The sequence below is a fragment of the Podarcis muralis genome, chromosome Z, assembly GCF_964188315.1.
Source record: "Podarcis muralis chromosome Z, rPodMur119.hap1.1, whole genome shotgun sequence".
Taxonomy (NCBI): domain Eukaryota; kingdom Metazoa; phylum Chordata; class Lepidosauria; order Squamata; family Lacertidae; genus Podarcis; species Podarcis muralis.
Window position 1 is genome coordinate 23,149,720 of NC_135673.1, and position 17,689 is coordinate 23,167,408.

Genomic DNA, 17,689 nt, shown 5'->3' on the forward strand with positions numbered 1-17,689 from the left:
TGAAGAAAATGTAGCAGATGTGTTAACTAAACCATTGGCAAAGATAAAGAACAAGCGAATGTGCAAGGGTTTAGGTTTGCTGGAAAAATGATCTCCTACATAGGTGTATTTGGTGTTAATTGTTCAGCAGAATCTGTGAGGGGGTGTTCAGTTTCTGTTAATTGGTTCTCGTGGGAAACTTGCAGATTCTAGCTTCGCACAATTAACTCAGGCTGGTGTCAATTTACTCTTGGCAGAAAGCCCAGGTCAGCTTGACCTAGAAACTGCTTACTCTGATTGGTTAACGACCAGCACTCAGCTCTGTTATCTAGGGATTGCTAGCTCAGTTTGATGTGAGGTGTTGTTAGGAGTAGAAGTGCTGTGTATGGTTTTGAGAGAGAGAAAGAGAGGATTTATTTTTGCTTTGATTTGTATGCAGAAACTCTGCTGGTTTTATTTTCTCCTTTTAATAAATCCTGTAAATAGTTATTCTGAGTCTAGCTGACTTGTCATTACTGCCGCAACTAGCTTCTTCGCTGTGCAGGAAAACTCTGCTACGTTTGGGCTAAAGCCAATAGGGCTATGCCTGACACTTCAAAGTTCCATGATGTTATTCATGAAACTCTCTGCAGACTAATTTAGTTTTCCTGCTCTCTACTCAAAATGCCTAAGGTTTGTTCCACTGCATACTGGGATAAAGAAGCAACAATCCACATTCCTTTCCCAAAATGTAAGCGATTTGATCTAGGGATTAGCAAAATCTGTCAATTTAAATTTCTCTCACTTTCTCATTTGTCCACTCTTCAGTTCAGTTCTCCACATTTCCACATCAGTTTGTGAATTTTTAAATCAACAAGTTGCCATGAAATTGAAGCAGCATTTTAGTGTGATTTTTTCCTAATACACACCGTTTTTGTTATTCAATTTTGCCTAATACATTAATTTTTGCAAAGCAACATTTAGTGATATCTGCATTTTTATGCACACTTGATCTTAGTATATGCATGTTTGCACACATTACTTGGCAGGTGAACTGCATTGCAAAATTGAGAGAAGTGCAAATTCCAAGCGGGGTTGTGTTTTGGTTTGCGTATTGCACTGGCAAGCGTGAATTAGGTTGGTTTGCCATTAAATGAAAACAATCAAATTCTCTCCCCACCCCATCCTTACTTTTGCCTTTCTAGAAAGCCTTACCCCTTAAAAATGCACATGGGCATGAATGGAGAATGAATAATCATTCCAAACATTCTGTGGCTTGCATGAGTGGCACAGTCAGGGGGGGGAAAAACCATCTCTTTCTCCTTCTGGCAAAAGAACATGCAAAGTCCGGCATAACTGCCTGCATTTCTGTGACAGCGGCTTCAGCCAACCTGTGGGCCCTGTGGGTGTTTTGTGTTTCATACGGTCAGCATTTTGGAAAGAATTCTTCTAGGATCAAATATCTGCAGCATTCATTCTCTCCCCGCTCCTTGTTGTGGGAGTTCTTATATTGCTAGCGGTGGGCAGATGAGCCGTCTGGGGCAGGAGCCGCAGCAAGCAACTCTTTGAGCTGTGTGGTCCCTAAGTTGAACCCGCTCGGCCTGTGGGAAAATACCATTTGACAGGAAGGTTTTCTGCTCCATCAAAATAGCTTTAATCCACAGAAGCCACGATTAAGTGTTTTCCACAAAGTCTCCTGGTTTGAACTGCTGCAAATGTCAATTCCAGCTTTGAAAGCATTTGTTGTGGGCCAAAATGTCTATCAGTCACATCAAGATCCATCTAAAATCAACCTCTGGCTTAAGAAGAGTGTATAATCAACAATCAGCTTTTGCTTTTTTTTTTAAAGGGTTTTGGCTTCAAACCAATTCAGAGATTGGCAAAGCTATTCACTGAGCCCTCACAGCCTGCCTCGCGGAAAGTAGGAAAGCTGTATCATATCACCTCAGACCACTTATCCATCAAGCTCTGTATGGCATATTCTGACTGGCAGAAATTTTCCAGGGTCAGGAAGGGCTCTTGCCCATCAGCTGCTCACACTTCTGCTTATGCCCTGCCTAGAAAGCACGTGTCTGTGCTGTTTTCCCCTTGGCCCGCTCCTTCCCAAAGGAAAACTTGCTCTTTAGCAAGAATAGACCCAGGAAAAACCCAAATGGCTGTTTGCTCCAGCTGAGAGCTAAAGAGCTGTTTTCCCCAGGAGAAAGCAGCAGGATGAGAGGAAGTGTGGATAAGCCCTAAGCTGAACTATATGGGGCAAAGCATTGGTGCTGACCTTTAAAGCCCTAAATGGCTTCAGCCCTGTATACCTGAAGGTGCATCTCCACCATCTTTCAGCCTGGACACTGAGGTCCAGCTCTGAGGGCTTTCTCGGAGGGTTCCCTCATTGAGAAAAGTGAGATGACAGAAAACCAGGCGGAGGGTCTTCTGGGTAGTGGCTCCCGCCCTGTGGAACACTGTCCCATCAATGTCAAGGAAACAGCTATCTGACTTTTAGAAGACATCTGAAGGCAGCCCTGTATAGGGATGTTTTTAATGTTTTATTATGCTTTTATATTTGTTGGAAGCTGCCCAGAGTAGTTGGGGACCCAGTCAGATGGACGGCATATAAATATATTTATGATGATGATGATCCCTTCTGAGACCCTACCCATAGAAATGTTTGGCTGCAGCAACTTTGACTTGTTACTGAGGTGCTCAGCTTTGCTTTCACTTTATACCTATATATTCCTGAGCACCGTGACTCCTAAATATTTGCTCTGTATGTGTGACTCTGCCAAGCAAGGGCTTGTGCACACCAGAGGATGTGAACAGCGCTGCATGCCAGCCATTTTCATGAACAGGAGGTGAGATTCTTCTTATGGCATATGGAGGTGTAAGCACTGTGGATAGATGCAAATTTCCTTGTTCTGCTGTGGTTGTTGTTATTTAACAAATTTATAAACTGCTTCAGGGTCTGAGGCCATCAAAGTAGTGTACAAGATTAAAAGGGAATTAAATAAAATCAAAAAGATTTTAAAAAAAACAATTAAAAGCACCCCTCCCTACACATCTATAGTTAATATTTCATAAATGAGTTGGTCACACCTCAGTGAAAACCTTCTTAAATAAAGCTGTCTTCAGCAGGTGCCTAAACATCTATTTTCAGCTGCTGTCTAATTTTCAGATGGCTGGAATGGCAACTCTAAAAGTCTGGTTTCTAGGAGAAACCAAGCACATCTCTAGGACATGTGGTGCTCTCAGCACAGCTCCATCTAAGGGCTGCTGTAACTGACTCCTTTTGAATATAGCCACCACAGGCATGCTGCCTTTCAGTAGTTCCGACAAGTACAAGCTTTGTAAGAGAGCACCTCAGTATCTACTGGTAATATAGACAACCATCGTTAGCACCGAAAAAGAATTAGGAACCCTTCATGCAGATTAGCACACAGAGCTCCAATAGTAACTCAGTAATATTAAATCATGCCTGATTTGTTACTCTCTATTAACAAATATCCTACTCTCATTCTTCATCTGAAATGCACAGCATTCAGTCCATTTAAAATAAAACACAATAAAAGTAAGCACAACCTTACCTAGAGAAAATATTTCCCACAGCAACACACCAAAAGACCAAACATCGCTCTGAGTGGTGTAAGTTTTGTCAAAAATAGCTTCTGGAGCCATCCATTTCAGAGGAAGTCTCGCCTACAAAATGAAGAAAGCAAAAGGAGACTAGTATTAACAATATTTACATTTGTCCAGATAGAGGCGGACTTAGGGGAGCAAGAACAGTTTGGCCGTACTGGACGTGGAGCCTCCTAGCTGCAGCTATGATATAGAATGGAAGGCAAGAGATGGGGGGATTTTGGCATTGTGGTGAGATTTGATACCCCAAGAGCCACCACTGGTCCAGATGCAGGGAAGTAATAGTGCCACTCCATTCTGCATTGGTCAGACTCCACCGGGAGTGCTGTGTCTAGTTCTAGTTTAAGAAGAATGTTGAAGAGCTAGAAAGTGCAGAGGAGGGCGACCAAAATTAGAAGGGTATGGAAACCTTATGAGGAACAGTTGAGGGACTTGGGTATGCTTAGGCTGGAGAAGAGAAGATTGAGAGGTGATAGGACAGCTGTCTTCAAATATCTGAAGGGCTGTAACATGGAAGATAGAACAGGCTTGTTTTCTGCTGCTCCAGAGGGTAGGACCTGAACCTTTGGATTCAAATTACAAAGAGGGAGATTCTGACTAAATATTAGGAAGTACTTTCTGACAGAGCTGCTTGACAGTGGAATGGACTTCTTTGGAAGGTGGTGGACTCTCCTTTGATGGAGGTTTTTAAGCAGAGGTTGGGTGGCCATCTACCTAGCTGAACTAGGCGACCCTTGGAGTCCCTTCCAACACTACCATTCTAGGATTCTATGATTTATCAACCTGTATTTACCCATATCCTATCCCACTGACTTATTTGTTTCAGTCTGCTTAAAAGGGTGGACCACACATGATTCTGCATGCCTACAAGACTTACGTCGCCTTTCCGCACATAGTCAGGATCTTTGTAAATATCTCTGGCCAATCCAAAGTCACAGATCTTCACCACATTGTTTTCAGACAGCAGAATGTTCCTGGCTGCCAGATCCCTGTGAATGCACTGGAGGAAAGGACAATTGAAATAAAAAAATATTTTAAAAATTTATTTTGTTTTGTTTTATTTATTATTTTATACCCTCATTGTAAGAGCTGAGCTTCAACAACTTATTGAAATATTAAAGGGCATTTTTTAAAATTAAAAAGTTTGCAAATAATGAAGCAAGTCACTAGAGAATGGAATCAGAACCAAAAATATTATTGAATCCCTCAAGATCAGATGTGCTTTCCTTTTACATTTTTCTTCAGAAACACTATTGCGAAAATATACCAATATACAACATTACTCCTAAGACACACATTCCTCAGATATTTACACTTTCTTTACATCTTATACATTACTATATGCTCAACTTCTACTTTGAATCCTAACATATGCATATATCAAAATAACATATAATCTTTTATTCAAACCCATGTTTTTCAGATAAACTGATCTGCCATAACTAAACGGTTCAAATCTTTCTACCATACATAGAAAGGACACTGTCAATCTGATTATTTATACCTGATTTCATACCTTGTGCAATAATACTGCCTTCTATTAATAATTACGCATTCAGCTGCTTTGCCTCTGTTAAATGGAGAATGTCGGGCTAGATGGACCTTAGTTGGATTAGTTGGATCTTGTTCTGATTCAGCAAGGAAGATCCTACAACTTTGATTACATCTCCATATGCATGCGGAAGTGATTCTTGCATTAGTGAGGACTTATAAGACTGGGTTGTGCTTATCAACTGATCCACGGTTCTTAATAAAGATCATATGGGACCTTCTCACTCAATGTCTTTAACAGCAATGGGGTTTTAAACAGGACTTACTTTCCTGGAGGCCAAGAACTCCATGCCTTTGGCGACCTGGAAGCTGTAGCAAATCAAGTCCTCCAAGGTCAGGGCACGCTTGTAGAGATCTTCAACATCTAAGAGAGACCAAGGAGAAATCTGAGCAATGCACATCACATCACAGGGTCAAGTCATGCATTCAGAGCAGTAGAGGGAATTGCTCTCAGGATTAGTCCTAGCCAGAAGCACTCCCACAAGAGGAGCCCACTGTGGCAATACCCCTCCAGCCCAAGGACTCCTGCTTGGAAGTACTAGTGCAATCAGGGTCTCCCCTGCTCTGCTAGAATCAATGATTGCTAAAACAGGCTGAGTCCCTCTACAGGAAGAGGCTCCCATCATCACAACTGCAATAGTCGCAAAACTGCATTAAAGTTCAGTCTGAGGATAACAAGTGCTGAAGCAACAGCTGAGCTTTGCTGTTAAGGAGCTGTCCAGGGTACCATTGAAGACTTAAGTCTCTACTACAGAGGCCCACCTAGCAGTTCTAAAGCACGTCAAAGCGCAATTAGATAAATGGGTACTGCCCCGGTAGGAAGGTAAACGACGTTTCCCTGCGCTGCTCTGGTTTCGCCTGAAGAGGCTTAGTCATGCTGGCCACATGACCTGGAAGCTGTCTGCGGACAAACGCCGGCTCCCTCGGCCTATAGAGCGAGATGAGCGCGCAACCCCAGAGTCGTCCACGACTGGACCTAACGGTCAGGGGTACCTTTACCTTTTTACAAAGGCTATGGCTCCAAACACATCCTAAGCATAGCTGTCAACGTTTCCCTTTTTCAAAGGGAAGTTCCCTTATTCCAAATAAGATTTCCCTTAAAAAAAGGGAAAGGTTGACAGCTATGAATTCCTAAGACACATGAAGGAGCCCTAGAAGCAACCGCAACAGAAAGCTTCAATCTTGACATTTGGTGGTAGAGGATCCATGATTGGCACAGCAGCTCCTTTTTTATGAAAAATGTCAAAGTAGCTTCCCGGGACTGCCAATTTAAATGGGAAAGCAGCTCTTCAAGGGGGAACGTTCAGCACTCTTCGATTTATTTTAAAAATACAACTAAAAGGGTTATAGTACAGGTATACAAATTAACGAATATGACAGAGAGAGTAGATAGGGAGAACTGTTCTCTATAATACTAGAATATTGGGGGCAGAGGGTGGTTAACGATCCTGAGCTCCTTGGAGAAAAAGGTGGGTTATAAATGCAAGAAACAATCAAATAAATAAATAAGCAATATATTTACCTTCCTCCTCTTCTTCTGAGTCTGTGTAACTCTTGTCTTCAATGAATCCTGAGCTTGCAGAGCTTCCTGTGCTTGCCACGCTCTCCAGGCGCCTCTTGATCAGTTCTGTTAAATCACTGATGTATGCTTCCAGCTCTTTCTCTGCAGGGTCTGGATTTTCCTGAGGCTGGAGGAAAGAAAGACCCAAAGAAGCTCTTTTCTTCTCTCTCTCTCTCCATTCCCAGCAGTCATCACACCCTAATGTATAGCTGGATCAATACATGTTCCTGCCATTTTGCAGCTCATAGTTAAACTATGCAGCTGGCTTCCACAGGAGGCAGTGATAGCAATAGGTGGCTTTAAAAGAGGATTGGACAAATACTCCTGATGACTACCATCCGCTATGGCTATGTTCTTCCTCTACAGCTGGGAGGCAGCAATGCTTCTGAACACCAGCTACTGGATACTACAAGAGGAGAGCACTCTTATGCTCGAATCTTGCTTGCCAGCTTCCCATTGGGACATTGGGCTTGGGTCCTGTTTGCAGGTTTCCAATAACTATCTGATTGGCCACTGGACTAGATGAGTCACTGATCTGATCCAGCAAGCTTTTCATTGGTTCTTATGCCTGAGGTGGTTTCATGGGGGGCGGGGGGCGGGCTTGAGCAAGACACCATTCATGGGCCCATTCCCTCCATGAGTCTACCTCCTCACTGAAGCCAGTCCAGGGGGCCCTTGCCAGTGGCCCTCTGCTGGGTGTAGGACCTCAAGTTGGGCTTTGACACCAGCCCTGTTGAGGTGGAACAGTAAATAGCAACCCATCCCACAGTCAAAGTGATTCAAGGCTGGTTATGTTCTTTCCCCCTGGAAAATAATCATAGCTAAACCACAATAATAAATTAAATCAGCTAGCGATCTCATCCCCTTTCATGACACTCAAATTCTTCAGCGAGTTGGTGCTCTCTAATGGTACAGTGAGACCCTAAAAAGAAAAGAAAACTGCTCTCCAAATCACCAGTGAAAAAGCCTGCTTCCACCTTACCAATAATCATCTGACCACAAAACGACAAACAGGGTTCCATTTATTGGTCTTTATGCCATTACTGGGCAAGAGAGGGAAAGACGGTCTTTCAGGTAGCCTAGTCCAGAGTTGTTTACGGTTTTATATGTAAGTAACAAGACTTCAGAATTGGTCTGGTGTCTAATAGACAGCCAGAGATTTCTGTCAATGTGTGGTAATGCTTATGGAAAGAAGATCATCAATGCTTTCTATGCACAAATGTGAGATCAGTTCGAGCTAATCATAAACATGTCGCCCCCTCCCCTAAACTAAAAATAATAAAGAACCCCGTAACCCACTGTTATCTTCCCAGCACACTGGACTCGATTTCTTAGAGCAGTGATGGGGAACCTGTAGTTATACAAAGGCTGCTGGACACTAGCAGCCAACAATACCTGACCATGCTGGCTGAGTCTGATGAGAACTGGAGTCCAACAACACCTGGAAGACCAGTGGTGCCCCATCCCTTCTTTCTGCTCTTCAGAAATGGGAGTTTCTGTGTGCTTAGGACCATTTTTTGAAAGTGAATGGTTATTTAGTGTGGGGGTTTCTTTTTCATAAATATGGTTTGATTTAGAGCATAAATGCCATCCCATGGAGGGAAAAGAAAACCATGGAGACATGCGGCTCAACACTTCTCTTTGTTCTGCATGTTCTAGTCACAGGTCTGGGTTTTCCATGTCTGTGTTTAAGTGTGTTTCTTTTTGTCCTGGTGCTTTTCCTGTGAAAACCCATGCTTTACTGCTGAACAGGAGCAAACAGCAATTTGGTTTTATGAGGAATGCTATTTACAGTGGTACCTCTGGTTACGAACTTAATTCGTTCTGGAGGTCCGTTCTTGTAACCCGAGGTACCACTGTACTCTGATTCAGCAGTAAAACACAGGTTTTCCTGGTGAAAATGCCGGTACCAAGAAATAAAACCCTGCTCAGAAGTAGACCTGAAAAGCTTGGACCTGGGTTTAGAAAGTGCAGCGCAAATGTCATGCACCCCCTAGTAGATAAGGCTGTGATGGAATTTGAACAATACACCCAAAAGAATATACATAGCTGATGCTGTCTTCGATGTTGGCAGGGAAACAAATATTAAAGACAGGCTCAGAATTTTATAAGCACTCACAGTGGTTCTTCACTCATGATGAGCTTTGCTACTCATGGGGCAAACATACATCCCTTCAGTTTAATCGTGTCTGAGGTGGGCTGCCTACCTGTTTTGTTTCATTAAGTGGTACCTGTACATTGTATTATGTACACATCGAAAGTTCACCTTACACCTCCCTCCCAAAAAACATTCAAAACATTTAAGGCACATTTGCTCTGCAGAAGAAATGGATACTAGTCTTTAGGTGTCCACAAACCTGCAGAGTCAGCTTTTAAGAACTACCTTATAGTGAATCAGACCATTGGTCTATCTATCTATGCAGCTCTCTAGGGTTTCAGAAAGGGATCCTTTCAAGGTCTATCTGGAGAAGCCAGGGATTTAACCTGGGTCATCCTGCATTCAGATCACATACTCTACCAGTGAGTCACCTTTACTTTTTGAAAAGACACAACCAGCCTTCCCCTCATTTTTTCAGACTTTCTCAGGAGAGAAAAACTTAAGCAGAGCTGCAATCAGGCTGCATCTGCTGCTTGGACAGTGTAATCCTATGCACAGATACCTGGGAGAAAGTACCATTGAATTCAATGGTTCTTACTTCAGGAAAACATGCAGAGGACTGCAGCTTCGGAATGCCATGCCTGTCTCCACCCAACCATTCCCAGGGCCTGTTTCTCCTCAGTTTTCCTTCTTTCACTTGGTGTCAGGAAGAGGGCAAAACAGAATTTATCCGGGCTTTTGGTAGGAAACAAACAAATGGCCTTTTAAAGGACAGCCAATTTCATATGCCTCAGAGGTCAGATATTCATCTTACCTTGCATGCGATGAAGTCTCCTCGTTTTCCTCGTAGGTAGTTAGACAGATTTCCGTACTTGCAGTATTCTACAATGACCATCAAAGGACCTGCAAAAATGATCAAAGAAAAGTTTCTAACATGACCTCATATAAAGGATGTAGGAATCATCACGTTTAAGAGAACATCCCTGTTGGATTCCTGACGGAAAATGAGATGCAGATAAAAGAACTACAGATTCAGGGGCAAATGGTGATCTGGTGTAAGGAAGTTACCAGGCTCTAAGTCGGGGTAGGGAATCTTTTTCAGACCAAGGCCCAGATCAAGAAATCCCCAAACCTCTTCAGGCCACGTAGAAAGAAGATGGGGAGAAGAGGTAAGATGCCGGGGGATATGGCAAGCCTTTCTTGTTCACGCTGCCTGCCTCACACCAGGAATTGTTCCCAACAATTCTTGCTGGGGTTTTTTGGGAGGGGGGCAGAGCCCAGTTTCATTATATTTTTCCTGCTGCCTGCCCCACAGAAGGTTCAGGGATTGTTCCTAAGATCTTGAGCATGGTGCGGGGAGCACAGTGCAGAGGCATAATTATCATTATTAGCATAATAATTACTATTGCTAATGATTATTATCATTATTTGTACAAGCTTATATTTTTGATACTTTTCATTTTTGTGTTAGCAAATTGGTGTGGGAATGGGATGAACTGAACTGATGGCTGGAAACATGAGAAACTGAGCGAACACAAAATGGACAGAGTCACCCATCCCTATAAACCCTCAATAAAAACACAGATTGTCCCTGTGATTACGTGCCTTTCCATCTCTCTGACTCTCTTTATGCAGTCACGATTGTATTTTGTTTGCATTCTGTCATCTAGCTTGACCTCCATATATTTTGTTGTTGTACATCTGGATGTGAAACTCCAGGAATGGAAGCGTGTCAAAAAACAATTGCTCTTGAATCACACCCATCTGCCAGCTTGTTTCTTCTGTATTTGGGGAGCCAACTAAGTATTGTTTAGTTTGCTATAATTGCTGTTGGTGTTCCAAGACACAGGACAATGTTTTAAGCAATTCCCTTTGTATTATAGTGAGAATCAGACAGCATCATTTTGAAACCATCAGCTTGTACTCTGTGTCTGATGTATAAAAATAACAGCAAGAAAAATACCTCAGAAATGCCAGAAAATATGAACAAATGGGATTAGACCACATGGAACGAGCCATTAATAGCCATCTCAAGCAATCAGCCTTTCAATGTCTAGAAACCTTCTCCAACACATAAGAGCTACAATTACATATTTGAATACTCAGAAAGCTGAATGCTTGCGTTCACTACAGCTAGCTTATAAAAGGGGCACCAAGACGATTCTCATGACCCAGTAAACTATTCTGCAGGGGGTGAGCAAATCCAGTGGTACTCTCAAAGCTTCAAGAAAGTTTGTGAACTCGGGCCCTTCCATTCATGTGTAATCTCTCTCTCTCTCTCTCTCTCTCTCTCTCTCTCTCTCTCACACACACACACACACACACACATTTGCCCTGCCTACAAATTTTCTGTAAAGTTTCCAACTTCCTCAGTGAGTGTTGGCAGAAATTGGTCAGTGGGTGGACTAGGGGTAAGTCATGGTGTGTCAGAGGTGGGGCCTGGTGATTTTTAGTAGAATAGGGATCTGTTGGTCAGGTCTGGTGGATCAGGGTGTAGGGTTAATGGGGGAGGTATAATAGTCCCAAGAGGTGCTACGCACATTGTGCAGAGTGAGGTGGTAGAACTATTAGCTACTTTTCCTATTGATGGAAAACAAGCACCTCAGATAGATATTTTTGACATAACTGCCTCCCTGATTTGCTCACTTATTATATGCAGGGTGCCATATGTGTGAGAAGATAGCTCAAAAGCATGACCTGCTCTGCACTCTAAAGCAATACACTTCAGAATTCTGCCACATCATTCTGGGTAATATTTAGAATTTGCATCTATGGAGAAGTTTGCTTTTGGCCATGTCATGGATCAGATCACTTGTGATGTGAGTTGTTTTTCCCTTACAGAAACAGATCTGAGTAAAAGAAAGAGATTGTAGTGGCTCACCTCCTGGCTTGGTGCAGGCACCCAACAGGTTGACGACATTCAGGTGGTGTCCAATATGAATAAGGATCTTCAGTTCAGACATCAAAGCCTTGCGCTCGTTGGTCGTTGAGCACTCTGCTTGAGATAAACAGGACAGAGCCATCTTGACACAACAGGATATTGTCAACGTGGGTGGAAAATCCTGTTTATACTCAAAACGGAAGCAAAACACCACCAACCACCATAGTGGAAAGGAAATGAATAAAGCCCTCCCAGGTTGCTTTGTGTGTGTGTGTGTGTCTTATTATTTATTCTCATTAGATTAGGAATGCCTTCCACCCAAATGTCCTGCCTTGGCCCTTACAACACCAAGTCCTCAGAGTAACTTCTCTTTTATCTGTGGAGTTGGGGTGTTGGTGGGGGGAGTTAACTGCCCTGCAGGAACTCTTCCTCTCCACATTTCCTGCTAGAGGTTGAAAGAGCTACAGCTGATGAAATGTCTCTCTGTGCTGCCAGTTACACGGAGAAGGGAGGCCTTTGAAGTTCTAAGAACATCTTCCCCAGTTGGGTGCCCTTCAGATGTTTTGGGCTGTAACTCCCATCATCCCCAGTCAGCACAAATGCTCCTGGGAGGGGCAGCCCAAAACGTGGAGCTATTCTTCTACTTCTTCTTGTTATTATTTCAGTTTATTACTCGCCATTCACTATAAGGTCCCAGAGCAGTTTTCAGTCATTTAAATCACAATATTAAGTAACAGTGTAAAACAAATTACAGTCACAAGACTAGGGCCTAGCAGGCACCAGGTTGGAAATCTGGAGGACACCAGTTAGGGAAGGTTTTTCTAATACAGTGTATGCTAATAACCTGGCAGCACAAAGTATCATCACAAAACCACTTAGCATCTTGCAAAAGACCCAAGTGGACTTTTAGGAAAGCTTTGTGGACCCTGGCTGTCAAGAATCCAGCACCTTTCCCAGAGATGTTTCCTGCACAATCCACATGGATGGTGAATTGTAATATGAAATTTTCCCACCTGTGGGAACTGCCTCAAAAGCTGTTTGTTGTCAGAACTAACCCTTGAAGGAGACCTGAAAATGATGTGCAGCACAGTGCAAAGGTGCCTATCCAGATAGCTTTGGGAGGAAGTTCAACATTTAAAGGGGTTGGGTGCCCAGGAGAGGAGGCAGAAGATTGTGATGGTTGAGCTAGAGAAGCATTCCACAACTTGGTGCCCCTCCCCCCCAGTCATTTTGGACTACAACTACCATTCGTCCTAGCCAGCATGGCCAATGGTCAGGGATGATGGGAGTTGTAGTCCAGGAACACCTGGACATCCACAGATTGGGGAAAGCTATACCAAGGTGTAGGGGGAGATTCTAAAGCAAAAGAGGCACTGAACTAACACCAGAACTAGTGGATAGGGAATGAAAGAATCATTTGCATAATTAGGTAAATGCACAGTTCCAAAAATATTTAAAAGTGCAACTAAAATATTTTTATAATGTATAACCTGACAGATGATTTGTTTGTTCATCAAGTTTCTGATATGTAAACGTCATTAGGAGGTACCATATGACCCAAGCTTTGGATAAGAAACACATTCCATTGTTTTAAACATGGTAAGCCTATTGCCCTTAATTTGCTCTCTTGGCACCACTCACTTTTCAGGCCCCTGAACTTCTCTCCATCCCCAAGGGCTGGGATCAAAGGTTTATATCCCATTTCAGACAATCAAATTCCTTTACGTTCTATGATCTCCTTCCCGCACGACCTACTTTCTAATGGAGGATGTCACTCCATTTATGCTAGGAATTCAAGACTGCATCGATGGCTGAGTGTAGAGTCCACATGTTATTCCCTCTGTGTAGACAGCCACTGTGCATCTGACAAATTGTTCCCATGCAGTAAGTCCACATTGTCTGTAGCCACTGGCAGGAAAGCTTACAACAAAGGTGGTTGGGCAGTGCTGTCCAACTTGCTCAACACTGACTAGCAGTGACTATTTCAGGTTTCAAACCAGGAATCTCTTCCCAGCCCTACCTGGAGATGCCAGGGATTGAACCTGGGACCAGGGAGTATAGGTAAATAACGCCTGGGTCGTGCATACGGGGCACACCCCCAAAAGGAGTGGGGCGTGCAGGGAGCTGCTCTCTGCCCCCAGGTCAGTCTTGACCCAGGGAAGGCGGAGCCTCGGCTGGGTGCTTTGTAGCTGCTCTCCTTCCTGACCTGGGGAAGGAGGAGTTGTGCCTGGGTGTGCTGGGCACCACAGCCGCTCTCTGCTTCTGGCTCAGGATTGACCCTGGGAAGGGGGAGCTGCAGCTGGGCCCACCAGGTGGGAGCAGAACATGCAGAGGGTGATCTTCATCCTATGTGTTCTCCAGTCCCTGCCATTGGCAGGGTGCAAGGGGGATCTTGGGAGGGCACTTGGTTCGTGCCCCTCCCAGATTGTGCGCCAAGGGCCACGGCCCCCATGGCTCCTCCCATGCTATGTTGCTGCCTAGGACCTTTTACACGCAAATCCGATGTTCTGCCAATGAACTACAGCTCTTCCTCAAGTAGCTCTGGGATCAGATCTGTAGGCAAAAGGAATGGAAGAGTACCTCAGGTGCACATTTATTTATTTGTTTTGTTTTGTTCTAGCCGAACATTTTGAATGAATTACTTTCTGTCTCTCTCTTGTGCACCTTGAGTCTCCTCCCTCCCTTCTTACATCTGACGTCTTCCCACTTTTCTTCGTGAAACAGCTCTGGAGCCAGAGGGTTGTATCCAATCTGTGCAGGCAGGGGACAGCTGGGTATATTTGCCCTGGGCCTCAGAGAGCTAAGCTGGCTGGGGGGGGCCACCAGGGACCAGCTGCTTTTCTGTTTGATTTTATTTTAACAAGACCCCCACCCCACCCCAGGCCTCAGACAAGCTCTGCATAGGCCTGCAATGTAGAACTAAAGTCACTCAGCAGTAATAATTCTGCTGGTGCATATGTCACACAAGTGAATGTACAGGCAGGTTGCTGATAACTTTGTTGCACATCTGTGAAAAACGAGCTTCTTCTAGTGCTGCTCTTGCATTGGATTGCTCTTTTGCGCAACATAAAAACAAGCAAGATTTGGATACAGCCCAGAGATATTGAGGTGAGGGTTGGCCTAACTGTACAATCCATTAAGGACAACCAGAACCAAGATATATCAAATTTAATATATCTAAAGTCATTTCGCTATGTTAAATATTTATTTACATATTACCAAATAAGGATCGATAGTGCTGGTCAGTTTTCTAGGGCCCTTTGCACTTGCTGTCCAAAACACTAGAAGGCAAGCACAAGTTTGCATCTCACTGACCAAATGGGTAGGTTGCCAGAGGGGTACAATTGCCCCCACAATTAGTTGACACTATACAAGTTGGAGGACTGCAGATGGATGTTTCCTCTAAAATCCTGCTGAATGTTCAAGGAAAGGTCCTGGGATCACTAAGAGGGGCCTGCTCCATATTTGAGGCGACTCTCAGCAAAGCGACCTCTGTTGGGCTCTCACATGTTGGTGGGACCCCAGTCTTGGGCTTCTCTGGTGGCAAGGGCAGTTTCCACCTTGTCTCAACATAGTGCCACTCCGCCCCGCTGGAAGTTGCCATTTAATTTCTATATCAGGGGATTTATGGGAAATTTAAGATACAGCATGAAGATCTAGCCCTTCAGCCCCAGTGACCCCAGCTGTGGTGCTGGGGTTCCAGGAGTTGTCCAGGACTGCTGACCCCAGACCTGGTCCCTGGTGTGGACATCACCACACTGCATTTTCCCATCCCCTATTCCACATAATTCACAGACGGGGATGTGAAGACAGACAATGCAGTGATGTCAGCACAAGAGTAAGGGAGAGGGAGGGAGGAAGTCAGTGCTAATCTGCTGTTTCCAGCAGTGGCTCCACGTTTCTGGTTATGTGGAGAAGGAGTGAAGAGCAACACAGGGCTACCATTTTCAGCAGTGATCCCTTCATGTGGAAAATCAGCCAGCAACGGAGAACTGGTTGGCCATATGCTTTGGGAGAAGCCTTCTGAGATTCTAAGAGAAGTGTACCTTTAAGCATTTTAACAGCAACAGTTTTGCAGGTTGAAGATTTATCTATGCCAAAAGCAGATGCCTCCACCACTTTCCCAAAAGCACCATGACCCAGAGTTTTACCTAGAGAAGCAAGAGGAAAGAGTGAGCCAGGCAGAACCGTCAACAGTTTGCATCCGACAGAAGCAAGGCTGTGTGTAGTATGTGCAAAGGAAAAAAAACAACCTAGAACAAAACTATATCACGGTAACCTGAATTTTGCGTCAAGAAATACTGCGTTCATCAACCTGAATAAATTATGCAAAACTGAACAGCTTTGCATAATCCCACTTATTCAGCACAGTTCACTTCGCTTTTCCTTCTTCTGCTAATCTTGGGGTAGAACTAGGATCTATGCAGGGAACAAACCCTCATCCCCAGGATTACCATTTCAGATAGAATCTTTGTAACTATAAGGGGGAAACTTGCTTTATTATCTTTAAACAAAAACTAAGAGTTTAAGGAAGCTGAATTCTACTCTCAAGATCACAATCTGTGCCGTTTTTTGCAACTGCACAGAATTGACATGCATACACACAGCCCTGGATACAAGAGAAACATGCACTGCTTGCTGTGCAAGAAGAGCAAAACATTGGAGTCTTGGTCACATGCAGCAGCCACCAGAAATCCATCAAAGGCCCATATCACTCCAGAACATGTGCATAAACTAATCAAAGTTTATGGACATATGCAGTGCTTTTTTTCTTTTTAAAAATGTTTAGGGGTATGCGTCCCCCTGCGTCCCTCCAGAAAAGAAGCACTGCACATATGTGATGTAAGATTTTTTTCTATAAAAAAAATCTTCAGAGGGAACATACATTGCAGAGATAACAGACAGGGTAGGAGTTAGCTCTCAAGAGTGCAGTTATTCCAGAATTCAGGTTGCATTCAGACAACCTTGCAAAAAAATGTGCTTTGTTAATCGTGAATTTTCCTACAGTGCAGATTGTTAAACCAGGATAAATTCTGAGGTCTGTTTTCCTCTACATTCACTGCACCACAAATTATTGCTCTCATGAAAAACTTGCAAGAAAAAGAATTCTCTGCTATGCCTCAGCTGAGGGCGCTTGCTTGATAGAGGCAATGACATTTCTTCTGCAGAGCTGAGTTTGAAGATGTTTTGAAGCATATTTCTATGGTGGCCTGCACATCCCCTGCTTTAATGAACCCATCAGTTCCTGCAAAGATGATGGACTAAATTGGGAGCCATCAAGTTGGTCAACATGCCTACCAGGAACAGTGGCTTCTAAAACAGAATCTGTAATTCAAGATTCCTCAATGCAAATACTAGTAATGTGGACAAGTTTCCTTGAAAGACAGCTTGCCTGCCTCTACCAACCCTCTTCCAAGATTCATTAGCTGCGGAGGGGTGCATACTTGGGTGTATATTCAATTACTTCAGAGCAATGAAAAGGCTTGACAGATTTGGACTAGGCTTTGCATGGCACTCAGAGCACCCTGCAGACCAAGTTTAGTCAACATGGTGCCCTCAATATGTTGTTGGACTGCAATTCCCATCAGCCCAGCCAGCATGTCAGGGATTATGTGAATTGTAGTCTAGCAATATCTGGAAGACACTGCATTGGCTATTCCTGCTTATATGATGGCCCGGTCAAATCCTTTTATACCATCTTGGGGTCCTGTAGCTGAAAAATCAATATGGAAAGCAGTTACTTGAAGGGTGAAAATTTGAAAACCACCATACAAGAATATCATATCTAACCGAGGTATCAGCAGAAGGTAGATTGGGATCTAGCAGTAGATATCTGAGTGACTTGCAGTAGACTACCAAGCGTTTCTGACTTCCCATTACCTAACAGTGGCAACATGAAAAGCGCCCCCCTTTTCTAAACGACACTGCTGAGATGGATAATCATAGAAGCATAAAATTGTGGAGTTGGAAGGGACATATCTTTTTCCAATCTAGTCCAACCCCCTGCAATGTAAGG

The 17,689-nt window shown here is 43.7% G+C and overlaps 1 protein-coding gene across 4 annotated transcripts in view; it reads right to left on the reverse strand.

The window, feature by feature from the left end:
- Positions 1-17,689, reverse strand: part of LOC114588860 (vascular endothelial growth factor receptor kdr-like) — a 192,683-nt gene that overhangs the window by 36,550 nt on the left and 138,444 nt on the right. For 2 of the 4 annotated variants that reach the window (XM_028714546.2, XM_028714549.2), the window contains exons 18-24: positions 15,720-15,824; positions 11,674-11,790; positions 9,607-9,695; positions 6,656-6,821; positions 5,400-5,497; positions 4,460-4,582; positions 3,531-3,642 (exon numbers count right to left, since the gene is read on the reverse strand). In XM_028714546.2, coding sequence (XP_028570379.2) covers positions 3,531-3,642; positions 4,460-4,582; positions 5,400-5,497; positions 6,656-6,821; positions 9,607-9,695; positions 11,674-11,790; positions 15,720-15,824 — 810 coding nt within the window. The remainder of the gene's footprint in view (positions 1-3,530; positions 3,643-4,459; positions 4,583-5,399; positions 5,498-6,655; positions 6,822-9,606; positions 9,696-11,673; positions 11,791-15,719; positions 15,825-17,689) is intronic. The other 2 variants (XM_028714547.2, XM_077922571.1) reach the window with 2 other exon arrangements.